General features: G+C 39.7%; 1 protein-coding gene across 1 annotated transcript in view; it reads left to right on the top strand.

The window, feature by feature from the left end:
• Window positions 1–808: 808 nt before the first annotated feature.
• Window positions 809–21,727, top strand: part of LOC110455793 (multiple PDZ domain protein-like) — a 76,047-nt gene continuing 55,128 nt past the window's right edge. Inside the window, exons 1-7 of the mRNA XM_021506162.1 lie at window positions 809–870; window positions 1,882–1,902; window positions 3,611–3,912; window positions 4,444–4,571; window positions 5,110–5,220; window positions 10,395–10,463; window positions 15,167–15,269. Coding sequence (XP_021361837.1) covers window positions 854–870; window positions 1,882–1,902; window positions 3,611–3,912; window positions 4,444–4,571; window positions 5,110–5,220; window positions 10,395–10,463; window positions 15,167–15,269 — 751 coding nt within the window. The 5' untranslated portion in view covers window positions 809–853. The remainder of the gene's footprint in view (window positions 871–1,881; window positions 1,903–3,610; window positions 3,913–4,443; window positions 4,572–5,109; window positions 5,221–10,394; window positions 10,464–15,166; window positions 15,270–21,727) is intronic.

Below are 21,727 nucleotides of genomic sequence, written 5' to 3'. Positions count from 1 at the left end.
AAACTGGCTCTCGGGGACTATCACATGGGTAGACATCATACAGCAATCTGGAATAGAATCTGTTACTTACTTTACATGTAAATAACATTTAAGTCCGTATAGCAGATATTGATTTGAGTTGTCCCACTGGCGAGAGTTAATGTTTACCTGCCCTTACATCACACACTAAGTTGTCATAAAGACCAACTGGTATTCTATATTCACTGATAATACACAGATTTTGTCTGAATAAATTATGAAGCATTCAACAGCCAAAATNCCCACCCACTACTCCATGATGCCTTCTCCAAAGTAAGTGTCAGCCCCCTCCACAGAGCCCCACCCACTACTCCATGATGCCTTCTCCAAAGTAAGTGTCAGCCCCCTCCACAGAGCCCCACCCACTACTCCATGATGCCTTCTCCAAAGTAAGTGTCAGCCCCCTCCACAGAGCCCCACCCACTACTCCATGATGCCTTCTCCAAAGTAAGTGTCAGCCCCCTCCACAGAGCCCCACCCACTACTCCATGATGCCTTCTCCAAAGTAAGTGTCAGCCCCCTCCACAGAGCCCCACCCACTACTCCATGATGCCTTCTCCAAAGTAAGTGTCAGCCCCCTCCACAGAGCCCCACCCACTACTCCATGATGCCTTCTCCAAAGTAAGTGTCAGCCCCCTCCACAGAGCCCCACCCACTACTCCATGATGCCTTCTCCAAAGTAAGTGTCAGCCCCCTCCACAGAGCCCCACCCACTACTCTGTGATGCCTCTCCAAAGTAAGTGTCGGCCCCGTCCACAGAGCCCCAACCACTACTCTATGATGCCTTCTCCAAAGTAAGTGTCAGCCCCCTCCACAGAGCCCCACCCACTACTCCATGATGCCTTCTCCAAAGTAAGTGTCAGCCCCCTCCACAGAGCCCCACCTACTTCTCCATGATGTCTTCTCCAAAGTAAGTTTCAGCCCCCTCCGCAGAGCCCCAACCACTACTCTATGATGCCTTCTCCAAAGTTAGTGTCAGCCCCCTCCACAGAGCCCCACCCACACCATACAATATGAAATTTTGAAGATACACACTTTCAAACTCACAATTAATTAAATGACATTAATGGATACATGTCATATTTAGAATCATGTAGATTGGGAATATAAATGGTTTTGTGCCTTAAATCTGACATTTCTTAGTAGAACAATCAAAAGCCATTTATAGCAAAAAACTTTGTCTCTTAAACTGAGAAATCCTCTGGTAAATATAAAACATTGTTCACACCTATTATATATAGTGATGTTGTACAGTACTGAATCTCAGGGTGTTTAGTATACTGGTCCAGCCTCCTTCTCACTAGGCTATTCTGGATAGCTCACCAAGTCCAATGGTTCACATAGAGGCTGCATATGCTGAAGGTCAATGTCACACGGTCATTTGATGACTGAAAGCTTTTGAAATGTATGCTTGTCTGTAAATAATAAAAGAACATTGCTTTATAACATCAGCAACACATAATAACATGAAAGACTAATAATTATGAGGTCAAAAGTCACAAGGACTCTATGTTTTTCAGGCATCACGTAAAATTAAATATGTGATATTCAGAAATCTATTTACACAAAACCACTAGAAAGAACTAGATAAATTTGGATGTTAAAATGTCCAAGGTCCAGGTCACAAGATTACTTGAAGAACAATTTAGTAAAGGATTTTGTTCTCCAGAATTTTCTAATTTTTTTATGTATTCCTTTGTGTAACAAATCTGGCAAATCATGCCTTTCATAACACACCCAGGCTATGGGAATGGAGTCCACTTTACTAGCAACTATTTTATTCAAAGGAATTTCAGTTGCTATATAATCATATTTTGTAAAACAAAAAATCAACAAAGTATCTTTCTTGCATGCTGCATAAAGGATATTTCCAAAACATTATCGGTAAGAAAACTTGAGTGTTTGTTTTACAGCTGTTTTCTGCCTGTTGTGATGTTCTCTGATTGGTGCTGTCTGCCATACCTGTTCACACCTGTACACACCTGTTCACACCTGTTTGTACTCTGAGTGTGCTTCTCATTCCTCTACTTCTCTGTCTACTCTTGTGATTTGATTTTGTTTTCAGACCTGATAAGATTTTGGATGCATATGTCTTTATTTTTACTGTCTCAAGATGCTTAAACTAGCTACCTGGTGTTTGTTCATCAATTTTCCTTAAAAACATTATAACCATGTGTTTTACATACATCATCCTCTTACCATCAAGAATCTTGTGCCAAGTTAAAAAAGAAATACAATTAATTCCACTTAATATCACATTTTGGTTAAAACCATGTTTTCCTTAAACACAATTTTTCTCTTTATATATTGTGTGTGTAATTTTGGTTTGTTTTATATCATATTATTTTCACATAATTGAATCTTGCTTGTAACAAGCATTTTCATTGGCTTAAAAATGTATGTTAGTAGCCCATAACGTAAAAAAATTACGTCGCCGTTTATAATGTTGCTTTTGATTGGCTGATACAGTAGCGCAATAATTTCTAAGGAAAAATGTCCATCAATAAAAGTGGATTTCCACAGGGAATTGTGTATAGTAGATTAAATTTTAAGGATTAACTTGAATATATTTTTGATGTTATGGAGCTACATGTATAACACAAAAAAACGGAGTGTACTCTCATCATAAACCGCGAATATATTCAAGATGATCCTTAAATGAACTCTTTATAATCTCATGTAATGTTGCAAATTTCCCAAGTTTAGATCACTTGCTCAAACTTAAGACAGCATTGACCTAGCTGTGGTGGGACTGAAATATATTTACACATTGACTTGGTGTAAAACAATAAAGCAAACAGCTTTTGAAAAAGTACCTTCACTGACCTAGTCAAGTTATGACAAGGAATGAGTAAATTTCTTAAAATATGACATAAATTTACATGCTTTACAGTCTTACTGTTGTATATTGATTATAATTAAACAGTGCACTGTATATCTGTTAATGTCAAACATTTGTTATCACTTTTCTCTCTAACAACTAAAATTCAGATGAATGCACTGTTCATTATATAATGGTGCCAGTATAGCCATCATAACTGCATTGAAGTGGTTGAGTTTTTGACTGTAACCAATTATCTGTTTATAACGTATTGTGAATGTGTCTATCCATTTGAAACCCAATCAAGATCTGGTGATATTTGACAAATGAAAATACAACATAGGGTTTTAATATCTCCGTAGGTTCTAGAGATATAATCTGTTATACTGTTTAATATGATAATTTTTGCTGCAATTTGCAAGGAAACTGATAATTCACAGATTTAAACCTTCTGCAAATATGAACCCGTTGATAATTGTACCATCATTGTTGAAATACTCTACTCTCAATCATCAATTCAAGTATTTATGAATATAACCAACCAGAAACTTTTTCATTAAATAAAATACACATGAAAATCTAGTGACTTACAGGATCATGCTGCAGTTATGGTGTCGTTATCGTTATTGCAAGATTGTTATTATTTGCTTTTCAGCTCCTGCGATTTGAAAATATGTTACATTCAAAAAGATAATTACAAACAAAAAGTCACAGATACCTTCCTTTGATTTTTATCATGCAGAATTATAAGAAATATAATTATGTTTTCAGAGCAAATTTATCACCGCTGGCTAGTATGTCTGTAGCAGAAACAAGTACCGTAAGTCCTACCATCACTTCAACATTGGCCGTCACCACCACCACTACAAACATATCAGGTGTGGGCGCCCTCACAGTGGAGGCCACCACAAGCAGTACCACCCACGCCTCACTAGAGCCTGCTCCGGTGTCGCCCAGACAGAAATCTCTAGCCGCTGATGGGACCCCAGCCACCGGCAACCAGACATGGGGGCCACAGCGCATGGTGGAACTAGCACGGGAACCCAATAGGGGGCTGGGCATCAGTATAGTGGGTAAGTTATTACCTGGACATTGACACCCAGTAGTGGACTAACTATTAACTAAAAGGTCCTGACATCATCAGTATAGTGGGTAGGTGATGATCTTGACCTTGAGGCCTGTCAGTAGTATTGTCAGTACAATATTTTGCGATACGCTTTCTGAAAAAAAAGGAAGACACTAGAATTGAATTGTCTATATTATGATTTACTTTTGTCTGGCTAACATCTGATGAAATGTTGTAATGAAGCACTTTATATGAATATATGATTTAGTTAATAGTATGACATCGACAATTTGCTATTTGCTATGGAACCACAAACCTGAATACATCCAAAGTGGTGTATATAGTCATTGAATACTATTTGTTTTTATGGAGTATTTATAAAAGTTTGTAAAACAAAAATATCTTAATAGCTTCAAACAATGAACAAATCAACCGTGAACAATACAGTATATTAAAATAAAATAAAGAATTGGTTGATATCCATATGTAATTTTGTATGAATAAGTTTATATACATGTACAATTTGGTCTTTTTTCAGGAGGAAGAGTGGATCTGTTTCATGTCCAGCAGGAAAACACAATCTCAGGAATTTTTATCAAACATGTATTAGATGACAGTCCTGCTGGAAAAAATGGCACCCTCAAAACCGGAGACCGAATCCTGGAGGTACGGTGACAGGTGTCCGATAAAGTGGAACATCTCTCTTTGTTGTAGACAATGCATAGGACTATTGTCACAAGTAAAATAAAGGTGTCTGATGCAAATGTTGTCATGGTTACGTGTGATGGAGAAAGCATAGACTTGTTCTTCTCCACTTCATGATGGTTTGAGGCATCTAATGCAGGGTCCCCTGACAAATTGGGAATTCCTGTATCTTTTATTTGGAAAGAAACCATAATATTGATCTGCTGCCTCCATTGTAATACAGTACATGTAATATTTCCCGTTCTTTTCTCCCTTATCTCCTCTTTCCTTTTTGTCATTGTCCCTTCAGACACCTATGGTTAACATGTTCTTAGAATAATCTGACCAAAAACCCAAAAGAAAGAAACAAATAATGATGATACTGTATGGACTAAAACCTTCCATGACTGTATAAACATGATTTCTACGAGAAACTTTCGTAGTTTGTAGCACAATGAACTTTAAAAACACTTGGATGTCCTATTCCTTAAAAAATAATAAAACAACATTTTTTCTGTAGGTTGATGGTAAGGATCTTCGAAATGCATCACATGACCAGGCCGTAGAGATAATCAGGCATGCATCAACACCAGTCAAGTTCCTCGTCCAGAGCCTCACTGACCAAATATGTGTAAGTTCCTCGTCCAGAGCCTCACTGACCAAATATGTGTAAGTTCCTCAAAACCTTTAATAAGGATGCCAGGTGTACATGTTCCACCACAGTCAGTAAACCTGGTGAACCAAACTCAAGGGATCCAGATTCAAGGATAAAGGTGGTATTTTATGAATCTTAGGTTGGTCCAAAATCATCAGGTATCAATCTGTTAAATTGGAAGGGATGATATATGGTCAAACAAACTCTGCAAATATTTATACTGTATAGCAGGAATTTTTTGCAGTAGTTCAACTTCAACCTTTTTCACCTTCTGCAATGAGAGTGAATTCATTACAACAGCCAATATAAGTAAACAGCATACCACACATAGTAATTACATGTCAAGGGTGAAGTTAACACTTGATGGACATTGATTTACAGGTGGAGGGCCAATATCTGACTGGGAGGATTTATGGGTGGAGGGCCAATATCTGACTGGGAGGATTTATGGGTGAAGGGCCATCCATATAGTGTGTCTAGGTTCAGTCTTTACTGTAAACAAAAAATGGTGGAACACATATTTCTGAAATGAAGGAAATGTTGATTCCATGTTATTATAATGTTTATGTGTATTCAAATTAATAATCAAGACGTATCAATTTTACAATATTTTTCAGGGGCTTTCAATAAGATATCAAGTGGCATGTTTTCGTTACAATGTAGCTGAGGAAGTCAATTTCAGGATGTTTAGTAATACCCCATTACCCTTTTTTTTCTTCATGAAAGTAGCGGGAGAAATATCTGTAGTAGGAGGGTATTTTTACCGGCTACTGGCTACAAATAAAACCCTGATTCCTTTAGGATTCGATAATGTTTTAACACATTTCGTGTTAGTGCACATACTGAAGACATGTTTATTTACAATGGGTGGAATTTACAGCATCTGGAGATCAAAACAATATGTGAAGGGGAAATTATCGCTGTCGAAGTGGAAGAGTTATCTACCCTATGTTACACAGTATAACGTACCTGATCAGGATATTACCAGTAGGTGTTGAGTACATGTTTCATATGCTTAACGACTGGGCCTCTGATAGATACAAATTATAGCTTTAATGTATTCATGTGTATATATGTGTCCATATGTCTGTGTGCACAAAGAAACAGTTTTATTTAGGTCGTGCAATTATGGAGGAATGTCAGATTGAATCTTTAAGTATTTCAAAGAAACAGTTTAATTTTATTACAAATCTAAGAAAAGCTGCATGGTGGCATAATTACTACCAACAGTGTTCTAGGTACACTGGCTGACGTCGAAAGTGGACAACGCTTGCTTCGTACATATGTATAGTGTACATTGTATCGGGCCCTTGTGTGTCCCGTGTTCCTTTCACTTAATGCACTCAGGATTAATGCATTAAGGACTTCCTCTGTACCTAAGTTTGGTGTACAGTAAATATTAAACTATTCAGGATGTCCATTTCCTTTGTATAGTCATTTCTTAATACCAATGCTTGACAATGTACAAAATACACTGAAGAAACCATTTAACAAGAAGTCATCACATGTACACACACACATACATGTATGCAGTATACATGTCTATTCAATAAATAAGACATCAACGGACCCATAAGCGATGAAGATTTATGTGGACGATATAACCTGGCATTTTATACATAAATTAGCCCGCTAAATATTCCACATTTACAGCAAGAATACTTAATGCAACAAGTTATGTTTGATATTTCTAAGTGAGGGGAGGCATTTAATAATCGCTTTGTCAGTGTGTCCGCCCATGTGTGCGTCCGCCCATGTGTGCGTGCATGCCCGTGTCTATTAAGTGAAGCTTAAGCTTTTGTACAGGATATCTTATGAACCCCAAACATATTCTATGTTATATTTACATCATAGTATGGTAGTGTCAAGTTGTCACACCTGACTAAAGCTTGGTGGTCATCTCATCAGTCAAGGTTAAAGGGTCAAAGGTCAAGATCAAACATGATATTTTACCACTTTCGAAGTAAAAAGCTTGTGTACAAGATATTTCCTGATCCCTCCCCAACGTTATCATACCTGGTATAGTCACACCATAGTACCATGGTAACATTGTAGGAGTTTTACCCCTGATCCCTCCCCAACGTTATCATACATGGTATAGTCACACCATAGTACCATGGTAACATTGTAGGAGTTTTACACCTGATCCCTCCCCAACATATCATATCTGGTAAAGTCACACCATAGTACCACGGTAACATTGTAGGAGTTTTACACCTGATCCCCATAGTACCATGGTAACATTGCAGGGGTTTTACACCTGATCCCTCACCAACGTTATCATACCTTGTATAGTCACCCCATAGTACCACGGTAACATTGTAGGAGTTTTACACCTGATCCCTCCCCAACTTATCATATCTGGTAAAGTCACACCATAGTACCACGGGAACATTGGAGGAGTTTTACACCTGATCCCTCACCAGCGTTATCATACCTGGTATAGTCACACCATAGTACCATGGTAACATTGCAGGGGTTTTACACCTGATCCCTCACCAACGTTATCATACCTTGTATAGTCACACCATAGTACCACGGTAACATTGTAGGAGTTTTACACCTGATCCCTCACCAACGTTATCATACCAGGTATAGTCACACCATAGTACCACGGTAACATTGTAGGAGTTTTACACTTGATCCCTCACCAACGTTATCATACCTGGTATAGTAACACCATAGTACCACGGTAACATTGTAGGAGTCTTACACCTGATCCCTCACCAACGTTATCATACCTTGTATAGTCACACCATAGTACCACGGTTACATTGTAGGAGTTTTACACCTGATCCCTCACCAGCGTTATCATACCTGGTATAGTCACACCATAGTACCACGGTAACATTGCAGGGGTTTTACACCTGATCCCTCACCAACGTTATCATACCTGGTATAGTCACACCATATTACCACGGTAACATTGTAGGAGTTTGACACCTGATCCCTCACCAACGTTAACATACCTGGTATAGTCACACCATGGTACCACGGTAACATTGTAGGAGTAGTACCACGGTAACATTGCAGGGGTTTTACATCTGATCCCTCACCAACGTTATCATACCAGGTATAGTCACACCATAGTACCATGGTAACATTGTATGAGTTTTACACCTGACCCCTCACCAACGTTATTATACGTGGTATAGTCACACCATAGTACCATGGTAACATTGTATGAGTTTTACACCTGACCCCTCACCAACGTTATTATACGTGGTATAGTCACACCATAGTACCATGGTAACATTGTATGAGTTTTACACCTGATCCCTCACCAGCGTTATCATACCTGGTATAGTCACACCCTAGTACCACGGTAACATTGCAGGGGGTTTACACCTGATCCCTCACCAACGTGATCATACCTGGTATAGTCACACCATGGTACCACGGTAACATTGTAGGAGTAGTACCACGGTAACATTGCAGGGGTTTTACATCTGATCCCTCACCAACGTTATCATGCCTGGTATAGTCACACCATAGTACCACTGTAATATTGTAGGAGTTTTACACCTGATCCCTCTCCAACGTTATCATACCTGGTATATTCACACCATAGTACCACAGTAACATTGTAGGATTTTTACACCTGATCCCTCCCCAACGTTTTACCTGGTATAGTCACACCATAGTACCACGGTAACATTGTAGGAGTTTTACACCTGATCCCTCACCAACGTTATCATACCTGGTATATTCACACCATAGTACCACGGTAACATTGTAGGAGTTTTACACCTGATCCCTCACCAACGTTATCATACCTGGTATAGTCACACCATAGTACCACGGTAACATTGTAGGAGTTTTACACCTGATCCCTCACCAACGTTATCATACCTGGTATAGTCACACCATAGTACCACGGTAACATTGTAGGAGTTTTACACCTGATCCCTCACCAACGTTATCATACCTGGTATAGTCACACCATAGTACCACGGTAACATTGTAGGAGTTTTACACCTGATCCCTCACCAACGTTATCATACCTGGTATAGTCACACCATAGTACCACGGTAACATTGTAGGAGTTTTACACCTGATCCCTCACCAACGTTATCATACCTGGTATAGTCACACCATAGTACCACGGTAACATTGTAGGAGTTTTACACCTGATCCCTCACCAACGTTATCATACCTGGTATAGTCACACCATAGTACCACGGTAACATTGTAGGAGTTTTACACCTGATCCCTCACCAACGTTATCATACCTGGTATAGTCACACCATAGTACCACGGTAACATTGTAGGAGTTTTACACCTGATCCCTCACCAACGTTATCATACCTGGTATAGTCACACCATAGTACCACGGTAACATTGTAGGAGTTTTACACCTGATCCCTCACCAACGTTATCATACCTGGTATAGTCACACCATAGTACCACGGTAACATTGTAGGAGTTTTACACCTGATCCCTCACCAACGTTATCATACCTGGTATAGTCACACCATAGTACCACGGTAACATTGTAGGAGTTTTACACCTGATCCCTCACCAACGTTATCATACCTGGTATATTCACACCATAGTACCACGGTAACATTGTAGGAGTTTTACACCTGATTAGATTTGGTGGTCATCGGCCAAGAGTTAATGGTTGGGCATGTAAATCTATGTAAGACTCTGCTCACTAAGTGTTTTAAATGCGAAAACTCGATAAATAAAATCCTTACAACGTTAACTGTACGACACCAAATTTGTCAACCCCGAGTTTCTTGCAAATTACCTTGAAACAATTCTCTTGCACAATATACCTAACCTACAGTATAATTAGAATACTAATTTGTCTACAATTGTGATGCCTTGGTCATTGACCTTTGGACTGCATTTCACAATATATCCAAACTGGACTTGTGTAGAATTCAGTGATACATTAAGAAACAAAAGAAAATCTTGATAAGAAAACAAAAAATGTTTGAAAATAATAAGCATTGATAAAAACATTGGCAAACAATAAAATATTTATAGAACTATAAAAAAACATTGATGAAAAAAAATATAAATGATGAACAATAAACAATATTCCTTATGAGATGTCAACAACTTACATGTGAATATTTAAGACAATATTTGGATACAAAATCCAGTTGCTAATTATCGTTTTTGTTTGTTATCTTTGACAGCCAACGGACTTGGAAATTGATACTAAGTCAGTACAGTCATATGAAGAGGCTTTCTCTCTACCACAACAGGTAGGACACATTACTTTAAAAACATCAATATAAATCATGATAGATCTTGTGATCGTATATATGTGTCAGTAGAGATCCTGTATTGATGTATGTGTCAGTAGAGATCCTGTATTGATGTGTATGTGTGTCAGTAGAGATCCTGTATTGATGTATAAGTGTGTCAGTAGAGATCCTGTATTGATGTATGTGTCAGTAGAGATACTGTATTGATGTGTGTGTCAGTAGAGATCATGTATTGATGTGTATGTGTGTCAGTAGAGATCCTGTATTGATGTATAAGTGTGTCAGTAGAGATCCTGTATTGATGTGTAAGTGTGTCAGTAGAGATCCTGTATTGATGTGTGTGTCAGTAGAGATCCTGTATTGATGTATGTGTCATTAGAGATCCTGTATTGATGTATGTGTCAGTAGAGATCCTGTATTGATGTGTGTGTCATTAGAGATCATGTGTTGAAGTGTGTGAGTAGAGATGCTGTGTTGATGTGTGTGTTTGTCAGTAGAGATCCTGTGTTGATGTGTGTGTGTGTGTGTCAGTAGAGTTGATATGTGTGTCTGTAGAGATCATGTGTTGGTGTGTGTCAGTAGAGATCATGTGTTGATGTGTGTATGTGAGTAGATATCCTGTGTTGATTGTATGTATGTGTTAGTAGAGATCCTGTATTGATGTATGTGTCAGTAGAGATCCTGTATTGATGTATGTGTCAGTAGAGATCCTGTATTGATGTGTGTGTCAGCAGATATCCTTTATTGATGTGTGTGTGTCAGTAGAGATCCTGTTTTGATGTATGTGTCAGGAGAGATCCTGTATTGATGTATGTGTCAGTAGAGATCCTGTATTGATGTGTGTGTCAGTAGAGATCCTGTATTGATGTGTGTGTCAGTAGAGATCCTGTATTGATGTATGTGTCAGTAGAAATCCTGTATTGATGTGTGTCAGCAGAGATCCTGTGTTGATGTGTGTGTGTCAGTAGAGATTTTGTGTTGATGTATGTGTCAGTGGAGATTCTGTGTTGATGTGTGTGTCAGTAGAGATACTGTATTGATGTGTGTGTCAGTAGAGATCCTGTGTTTATGTGTGTCAGTAGAGATCCTGTGTTGATGTGTGTGTCAGTAGAGATCCTGTGTTTGTGTGTCAGTAGAGATCCTGTGTTGATGTGTGTGTGTCAGTAGAGATCCTGTATTGATGTATGTGTCAGTAGAGATCCTGTGTTGATGTGTGTGTCATTAGAGATCCTGTGTTGATGTGTGTGTGTGTTAGTAGAGATCCTGTGTTGATGTGTGTGTGTGTGTCAGTAGAGATACTGTGTTGCTGTCCAGATTTGGAGTCAGTAGAGGGTGTGTCACTGTCAGTAGAGATCCTGTGTTGATGTGTGTGTCATTAGAGATACTGTGTTGATGTGTGTGTGTGTTAGTAGAGATCCTGTGTTGATGTGTGTGTGTGTCAGTAGAGATCCTGTGTTTATGTGTATGTGTGTCAGTAGAGATCCTGTGTTTATGTGTATGTGTGTCAGTAGAGATCCTGTGTTGATGTGTGTGTCAGTAGAGATTCTGTGTTGATGTGTGTGTGTGTGTGTGTGTGTGTGTGTGTGGGTGTGTGTGTGTGTGTGTCAGTAAAGATCCTGTGCTGCTGTCCAGATTTGGAGTCAGTAGAGATGGTGTCACTGTCAGTAGAGATCCTGTGCTGCTGTCCAGATTTGGAGTCAGTAGAGGGTGTGTCACTGTCAGTAGAGATCCTGTGTTGATGTGTATGTGTGTCAGTAGAGATCCTGTGTTGATGTGTGTGTGAGTAGAGATTCTGTGTTGATGTGTGTGTGTGTGTGTGTGTGTGTGTGTGGGTGTGGGTGTGTGTGTGTCAGTAAAGATCCTGTGCTGCTGTCCAGATTTGGAGTCAGTAGAGATGGTGTCACTATCAGTAGAGATCCTGTGCTGCTGTCCAGATTTGGAGTCAGTAGAGGGTGTGTCACTGTCAGTAGAGATCCTGTGATGCTGTCCAGATTTGGAGTTAGTAGAGGGGGGGTCACTGTCAGTAGAGATCCTGTGTTGCTGACCAGATTTGGAGTCAGTAGAGGGTGTGTCACTGGCAGTAGAGATCCTGTGTTGCTGTCCAGATTTGGAGTCAGTAGAGGGTGTGTCACTGTCAGTAGAGATCCTGTGATGCTGTCCAGATTTGGAGTTAGTAGAGGGTGTGTCACTGTCAGTAGAGATCCTGTGTTGCTGACCAGATATGGAATCTGTAGAGGGTGTGTCACTGTCAATAGAGATCCTGTGTTGCTGTCCAGATTTGGAGTCAGTAGAGGGTGGGTCACTGTCAGGAGAGGGTGTGTCACTGTCAGTAGTGATACTGTGTTGCTGACCAGATTTGGAGCCAGTTGAGGGTGTGTCACTGTCAGTAGAGGACCTGTGTTGCTGACCAGATATGGAGTCTGTAGAGGGTGTGTCAATGTCAGAAGAGATCCTGTGTTGCTGTACAGATTTGGAGTCAGTAGCGGGTGTGTCACTGTCAGTAGATATCCTGTGTTGCTGACCAGATTTGGAGCCAGTTGAGGGTGTGTCACTGTCAGTAGTGATGTGTGTGTTTGTCAGTAGAGATCCTGTGTTACTGACCAGATTTGGAGTCTGTGGAGGGTGTGTCACTGTCAGTAGAGGACCTGTGTTGCTGACCAGATATGGAGTCAGTAGAGGGTGTGTCAATGTCAGTAGGGATCCTGTGTTGCTGACCAGACTTGGAGTCAGTAGAGGGTGTGTCAATGTCAGAAGAGATCCTGTGTTGCTGACCAGATATGGAGTCTGTAGAGGGTGTGTCAATGTCAGTAGAGATCCTGTGTTGCTGTTCAGATTTGGAGTCAGTAGAGGGTGTGTTACTGTCAGTAGAGGGTGTGTCCCTGTCAGTAGAGGGTGTGTCACTTTCAGTAGAGATCCTGTGTTGCTGTCGTGTGTGTCAGTAGAGATCCTGTGTTGCTGAACAGATTTGGAGTCTGTAGAGGGCGTGTCACTGTCAGTAGAGGGTGTGTCACTTTCAGTAGAGATCCTGTGTTGCTGCCCAGATTTGGAGTCAGTAGAGGGTGGGTCACTGTCAGGAGAGGGTGTGTCACTGTCAGTAGTGATCATGAGTTTCTGAGGGTGTGTCACTGTCAGTAGATATCCTGTGTTGCTGACCAGATATGGAGTCTGTAGAGGGTGTGTCAATGTCAGAAGAGATCCTGTGTTGCTGTACAGATTTGGAGTCAGTAGCGGGGGTGTCACTGTCAGTAGAGGGTGTGTCACTTTCAGTAGAGATCCTGTGTTGCTGAACAGATTTGGAGTCTGTAGAGGGTGTGTCAATGTCAGTAGAGATCCTGTGTTACTGACCAGATTTGGAGTCTGTGGAGGGTGTGTCACTGTCAGTAGTGATACTGTGTTGCTGACCAGATTTGGAGTCTGTGGAGGGTGTGTCACTGTCAGTAGGGATCCTGTGTTGCTGACCAGACTTGGAGTCAGTAGAGGGTGTGTCAATGTCAGTAGAGATCCTGTGTTACTGACCAGATTTGGAGTCTGTGGAGGGTGTGTCACTGTCAGTAGAGGGTGTGTCACTGTCAGTAGTGATCATGAGTTTCTGTTTGATTTGTGTTCACCAGAGATCTACTGTTGTTGTCTGTTTATTTGGACACTGGAGATCTGGTATTGATGTGAACTTTTGGATCCTGATTTTGTGCCAGTGCTTTTTGTCCATTAGAGAGATCTTGTCACTTGAGATCATTGTCTTGTTTCTCGGTGTACTGAATTCGATTAGATAGACCTGGTCGCTGGGGATCCCTTTGTAATGTATTGACATTGACAGTGTTCTCAGTGCTTTTGGTTCTTCCATTGATTTCCTGGATTTTTTGGTAGACTCCCAGACTGTGTGAGAAAGTTAATTGATTGGACTGGAATGTAGACAAATGAACTGACGTAATGAGATTACAGTGATAAATATGCTATAGAATTGAGTTACTTGTAACAGTATTAACAAGGTAACCAGTCTAAGTGGTTCTCCTCTGTTGTAGACTGTCATTTCTAAACTAACCTAGACTGTAACAGCCATACACCGACCTCCTCATTATTCCCCCGTTATATACCCTGTGGCTTCCCATGCAGCTTTAGTCACTACCATTTTGCAGTAACAAGTGCTAACAAGAATTAGGAATCATATACCATCAACATTCTGAGTGCAATACGATCATCAGATATTAACAATTTTTATTTTCATTTCATTTTCATTTCAGAAGATTTTATTGTACAGCAGGAATTAGGCAACAGGCTTATCTCATTTACCCCTGAAGACACATTTGAACTCTTCCAATTCAAAGGTTGGAATAGTTCATTATGAGTTAAGCCTATGAAAACTCTTTCCTTACATGCAATAAGCAATTTTTGCACTAATCTGAAAGTACTTCATTGTTTTGAAGTAAAGTACTGTATCGCACAGTACCTTTGCATACCCTATTTCACCTAATAATTGCCCAATCCTTAACTTATATGCCTATTGTCCCTTTTCTGGAATAAGCATTCCATTTCTTCATCCTATACTTAACTAGTATACTTGAAAAAAAAAGTGTTTATTCTGGCAGGCATTGTAGAGCGAAAGTGGGCAGGTTGTTTACATGTACTTAAAGTAGTCTTCGTCTCCTGACAATTGATGTGGGCTGCGTTTTAGACATGTACTTACTGTTTGTTTATCTCCCCAGACAATTGATGTGGGCGTGGTCAGTGAGCAATCAACACCCCCTCCTTCAGTTGAGGTTGTGGAAGAGGACAGTGGAGTGGAGGATGAATATGGGTACACACTAAGTAAGTTCAAGCCTTATGTTTCCTGTTATTTTAACTCTGGTGAAAAATTTACTTTAAAACAAAAAGGTGTACATGCTTAAGATAACGTTGCAATCTATATACAGGTGTGCAGTGCCGATGATCTAATATTGTGCTTGACAGATGTCAGTCATCTGGCTGTCAGTATCTAGCGTTTAACATCAATTTTCAAAATGATTTCTGAAGATCGGCAAGGTGTAGAGTCTCAATACTACTCCACCAGGTTGATGTAGTGCAGGGCTACCAATTTTGTTAAATATATGATCTTGAAGTCCTTTCAAGGTCATAGTGGACAAATGTGCAATACAAATTCATAAGGGCATTCTCACTATCCATATCTCATTTGGAGAGTCACATTCATGTGTCAAGAAATTTCCCTGAGGTAGTCTTCTAGGAGTCGCTAAGCTGTCTGGAGAACTTTCTGAATGATTTAGCAGTTTCTTGTTATTGATTGATAGGCTCTGCCAGATCTGCTTAAAGTGCCAATGAGCTCATGGTATGGTGCAGCACCCTCTGTCCATCCATCAACTTTTTTATACAGATTCTTCTAAAGAACTAAAAGACTTAATGTTATGATACTTGACCAGTAGCTGCCTGAGGTAAAGTTTCCTCAAATATATGACCTTGATGAACCTTCAAGGTCTCAAGGGTGTAAAAATTCCTTCAATGAAAAGTCATGAATGGAAAAGTATAAGATACAGCACATGAAAATTGCTCGTTGTGAAAAATGGTTACCACAGTACAAATTGATGAATTTATTGGGTGCGTGATATAAATACAGAAATCAACCAAGAATATAAGTCTGCTGGATAACCAAACTTGTCAGTAGTGAGGCGGACGTAAAACCACTCAAACCAAGACCAAGAATATAGTAATGACAGGTTATTAGCTCACCTGCTCCGAAGGACCATAGTGAGCTTATACAGTGGCGCAGCGTCCGTCGTCAACTATTTCTTTAAAACCTATCTCCTCCTAAACGCCAAAGAGGATTTCAACCAAATTTGGACTGAAGCATCAGTGGGGAAGGGCAATCATTACTTAAATAAATGAGGTTTGTTCGACCCCTGAGGCCGGGGGGGCAGGGCCCTGACGGGGAACTTAGCTAAATTTGTTTTGAAACGCATCTCCTCCTAAACACCGGAGAGGATTTCAACCACATTTAGCCTGAAGCATCACTAGGGGAGGGCAATTATTTCTTAAATAAATGAGGTTGGTTCGATCCCTGAGGCCAGGGGGACAGGGGCCCTGAAGGGGAACTTAGCTAAATTTGCTTTAAAACGCATCTCCTCCTTAACCCCAGAGACGATTTTAACCAAATTTGCTCTGAAGCTTCATTGGGGGAGGGCAATCATTTCCTGAATATATGAGGTTGCCCTGACCCCTGAGGCCAGGGGGGCGGGGCCCTGAAGGGGAACTTAGCTAAATTTGCTTTAAAACGCATCTCCTCTTAAATGCCAGAGACAATTTCAACCAAACTTAGTCTGAAGCATCAGTAGGGGAGGGCAATCATTTCTTAAATAAGTGTGGTTAGTTCGACCCCTGAGGCCAAGGTGGCGAGGCCCTGATGGGGAACTTAGCTAAAATTTTGCTTTAAAATGCATCTCCTCCTAAAAACCAGACAATTTTAACCAAATTTGCACTGAAACTTCATCGGGGGAAGGCAATCGTTTCCTAAATAAATGAGACTAGTTCCACCCCTGGGACTAGGAAGGCCGGGTCCCAAAGAGGAAAAATATCTAATATTTCGCTTTAAGACGCTAATACCCCCTATAATTGCCTGAGTGGATTGTACAAAATTTGGTCAAAATCATTATTGACGAAGAACAAACATTTCTTAATTGAATGAGGCTGATTTGACCCCTGCGGTCATAAGAAATGGTACAGCTAGATTATCATAGTCTATAGTGTAGTTTTCATAAATTGTTGAAAATTGGTTATTAGGTTTATAAAAGCTTATAGTTGAATGAAAATTAAAGTATTGTCTAATTACACCCTGTAATATGACATATTACTTATTTCAAAATCTGTTAACATGGCAACTCAATGGAGGCCCCTGAGTAGTTGAAAGTCAGATATTGTGGTACCAGTTGGGTTAGAACATAGATCTTGTCTGGTTTTGAGGAAATTTCATATAAAGATGTACTAATGCATTCAGTTGTAATGACTTAAATATAAAACCAGGTGAGCTATACAGGGTCAAAGGACCTCTTGTTATAAAAATATTTCCATATCCTACCCCTTATCAACCTGACACCCTCTATTAGCACAGCTGTGACGGAAGCCTGTTAATAGTCTATATCATACTGGATGAAATATATATATTGGCGTACTATGTATGGGTTTGGCCCCAAAATCCATCAAAATTCAAAACCGTTAATTGAGCTTTCAAATGACTGTTTCTTAAGTTTCGAATACTTCCCCAATACCATTAAGAAAAGATTTATTGGCTTGTTTAATTATAGTTGCCGTGGTTACAAATTCAAATTTGCGTTAATTAGTTAATTTTTTCTCTTTAGAAGTTTATAGCACATGATTGACCAACTAAATTCCAAATGAGAATGTGAAAGCACTGGTAATGTTTCTCGAGGAGAAATACAATGTTTGTTCCAAAGTATTCAAAGTTACAAAAATCACATTTAAAAGTTCCAATTTGAAATTTGACAAATTTTGGGCTAAAAGGCCCAAATTATACAAAGTCCCTGCAGGATTTGGATGTTTAAGTCTATATCAAACGTAGATAAAGTGTGTTTTAGACCGGACTTGAAGCATTTTAGTAGCCTATATCATACTGTATAAAGTAGGTTTGGTTTGGATTTGAAGACCTAATAACAGTAATCGAGTGCTTCTGCCTCTGGAAACAGTCTGTAGATATCTCTGGGGAACATTTTCGTGATCCCATTTGATAACTGTTGTGTGATTGAAACAGATACCACTGTACGACAGGGAAATCTCAGCTAACCGTTCTACTGTTGTTTGTTGGCCTTGGAGAGCATGTTATTAATCTGCAGTTGAATAACTGATAGAATAAACCCGGGCTACATATTACAGTATCTATTTCAATAGCACGGGCTACATATTACAGTATCTATTTCAATAGCAGGTGGAATCCTCTGCCTCAGATCTGGACATGTAGACACACATCGCTCGTTTATTATTTGAGTTGTTATGAACTTTGTACGGCATTCAATACACAATATTGATTTTGTTTCGTGGATGTCAGCTGAACGGATCACATGATTGTCACATGCATTTCTACAGTATCTGGTATTGACAAGCGCTATGCATATTGCGGCCCGTGTAATACGTTACCAGCCCATCGACCATCTGGGAAATCTGGATTAATATTTACATTTGATGAAACTTTTATCCAGCCAGGTGGATCAATTTGTTTATTTCATAAAAATTATTTTGATTCCAGTACCATTCTTTTTCTTCTTTTTGTCTGGTTTTGTGTGATTGTTATATATTCCACTGGTTTGTGATGTTCAGTTTATTTGCCCGCATAACTAATTATTCACTGATGTAAGAACATGGAAATACGTCTTTAAGATCAACAGCTGGAACTACAAACCTGCATGGTTACCAAACTGGCTTATTGCCTAAGATAGCTGGACAACTGCCCTACCAAAGGCTTGAATGTTAGAACTCCGCTACAGTAAAATTCCATGGTGGAAATTTAGTTATAGATACAACTGTATGTTGTAATGTAATTTGGTGTTAAGTGTGTGATCAACAAGAGGATATAAAGCAAAAAGAAGAATCATTAGATACTTTAAATTTAATTTTGTTTAAAACTTATTTTTCTTTTTTCTTTTTCTTTTTAGAAAAGTCATGCTAGGTCACATCTTCCTAATAGAGAAATTTCCTATCCTGCAAAAACATGTTCATATTACTTTGAACAATTTAAGCCACACCCCTTTGCACATGTTCAAACTACTTTGGATGCGAGTCTTCCCATTGAGGATATAGCCTTAAAGCTTAGAACTTTGAACCTTATGTGACTGTTGTTCAGTCTTGCATACAGGAAATTTAGTTAGTCTCTTTTCAAAAACCTTTACTTTTAGTGTACTCATTAATCTGAGGTCTGAATAATGAGACCATCATCAGTGTCCTCAACAGAACAGTAATTAGTGTAGATCATCATACATCTTGCCAAATGATTTACATCCTGGTCACATATTTGTCACATAGGGAAGCAACCTGTGTCAAACTGCCTGACAAGAGCTACATCAACCCAGGGTACAAAAGTAACTAGATGGGGACCGTGCAGGTGTCCTGATCCCTGTGTGCTTATCCAATCACTATCTGAGAAGTATATCATGTAATAATATTTATCATACACACAAATGCCTATTATAATGGTATAATTGAGAAATAGTGTCTGTCAATTAAAACATCAATGTAAGTGATGACTTAAAGATGTAATGTAACTCACAATTTCGATTATTGCATGTGTTTACCTTCACTGGTAAGATACTGTCTGGGGTCAGGGGTGGACATGTACTGCAATGCAATACTTAAGTTGCGGTGTACTGCAGTCTATTGCACTCTAGTGGGGAAAGGGGCAACCTGACAGGTTTCTGATTGTATTAGAGGCTGATTTATATCCCCAATGTATATGCTGACAATTGAAATCAATGCAGACAGATTAAACATTTATTTGATTTCACCAGTATTGTAACAGTGATATTTTCCTGTTTTCAAGGCCCTAAGCTAGATACAGTTTCATCTAGAAAGATATTTTCTTTTATTATGTTTAAACTTATCAAGGATAGTCAGTGATTGGTTTATTAGTCCCCTACCGGGAACCGGGGGGGGGGGACTATAGTTTTGCGTCCTGTCCTTCCGTCCTTCCATCCTTCCGTCCATCCTTCCGCTATCTTGTCCGGCTCTATCTCCTACACTACTAGTCACTGGGAACTTCATACTTGAGGTATGGGTTCACCCTGGTGAGGCGATGTGTCATGTATTAAAACAAGGTCACTCTGGCCTACATTTTGACCTTTGACCTGCATCAAAGAAAAAGTTTGTCCGGGCTCTATCTCCTACACTACTAGTCACTGGAACTTCATACTTGGGGTATGGGTTCACCTTGGTGAGGCTGTGTGTTATGTATCAAAAGAAGGTCACTCGATCTGGCCTACATTTTGACCTTTGACCTGCATCAAAGAAAAAGTTTGTCCAGCTCTATCTCCTACACTACTAGTCACTGGAACATTATACTTGGAGTATTGGTTCATCTGGGTGAGGCGTTGTGTCGTATATCAAAGTAGGTCACTGTTTTTTACCTTTGACCTGCATCAAAGAAAAAGTTTGTCCGGGCTCTATCTCCTACACTACTAGTCACTGGAACATTATACTTGGAGTATTGGTTCATCTGGGTGAGGCGTTGTGTCGTATATCAAAGTAGGTCACTGTTTTTTACCTTTGACCTGCATCAAAGAAAAAGTTTGTCTGGGCTCTATCTCCTACACTACTAGTCACTGGAACATTATACTTGGAGTATTGGTTCATCTGGGTGAGGCGTTGTGTCGTATATCAAAGTAGGTCTCTGTTTTTTACCTTTGACCTGCATCAAAGAAAAAGTTTGTCCGGGCTCTATCTCCTACACTACTAGTCACTGGAACATTATACTTGGAGTATTGGTTCATCTGGGTGAGGCGGTGTGTCGTATATCAAAGTAGGTCACTGTTTTTTACCTTTGACCTGCATCAAAGAAAAAGTTTGTCTGGGCTCTATCTCCTACACTACTAGTCACTGGAACATTATACTTGGAGTATTGGTTCATCTGGGTGAGGCGTTGTGTCGTATATCAAAGTAGGTCACTCTGTTTTTTACCTTTGACCTGCATCAAAGAAAAAGTTTGTCCGGGCTCTATCTCCTACACTACTAGTCACTGGAACATTATACTTGGAGTATTGGTTCATCTGGGTAAGGCGGTGTGTCGTATATCAAAGTAGGTCACTCTGTTTTTTACCTTTGACCTGCATCAAAGAAAAAGTTTGTCCGGGCTCTATCTCCTACACTACTAGTCACTGGAACATTATACTTGGAGTATTGGTTCATCTGGGTAAGGCGGTGTGTCGTATATCAAAGTAGGTCACTCTGTTTTTTACCTTTGACCTGCATCAAAGAAAAAGTTTGTCCGGGCTCTATCTCCTACACTACTAGTCACTGGAACATTATACTTGGAGTATTGGTTCATCTGGGTAAGGCGGTGTGTCGTATATCAAAGTAGGTCACTCTGTTTTTTACCTTTGACCTGCATCAAAGAAAAAGTTTGTCCGGGCTCTATCTCCTACACTACTAGTCACTGGAACATTATACTTGGAGTATTGGTTCATCTGGGTAAGGCGGTGTGTCGTATATCAAAGTAGGTCACTCTGTTTTTTACCTTTGACCTGCATCAAAGAAAAAGTTTGTCCGCGCTCTATCTCCTA

The sequence above is a fragment of the Mizuhopecten yessoensis genome, unplaced genomic scaffold (assembly GCF_002113885.1).
Source record: "Mizuhopecten yessoensis strain PY_sf001 unplaced genomic scaffold, ASM211388v2 scaffold8381, whole genome shotgun sequence".
Classification (NCBI taxonomy): Eukaryota; Metazoa; Mollusca; class Bivalvia; order Pectinida; family Pectinidae; genus Mizuhopecten; species Mizuhopecten yessoensis.
Note: the sequence above shows the minus strand (reverse complement) of the source record. Positions and strands in the feature narration are given on the sequence as shown.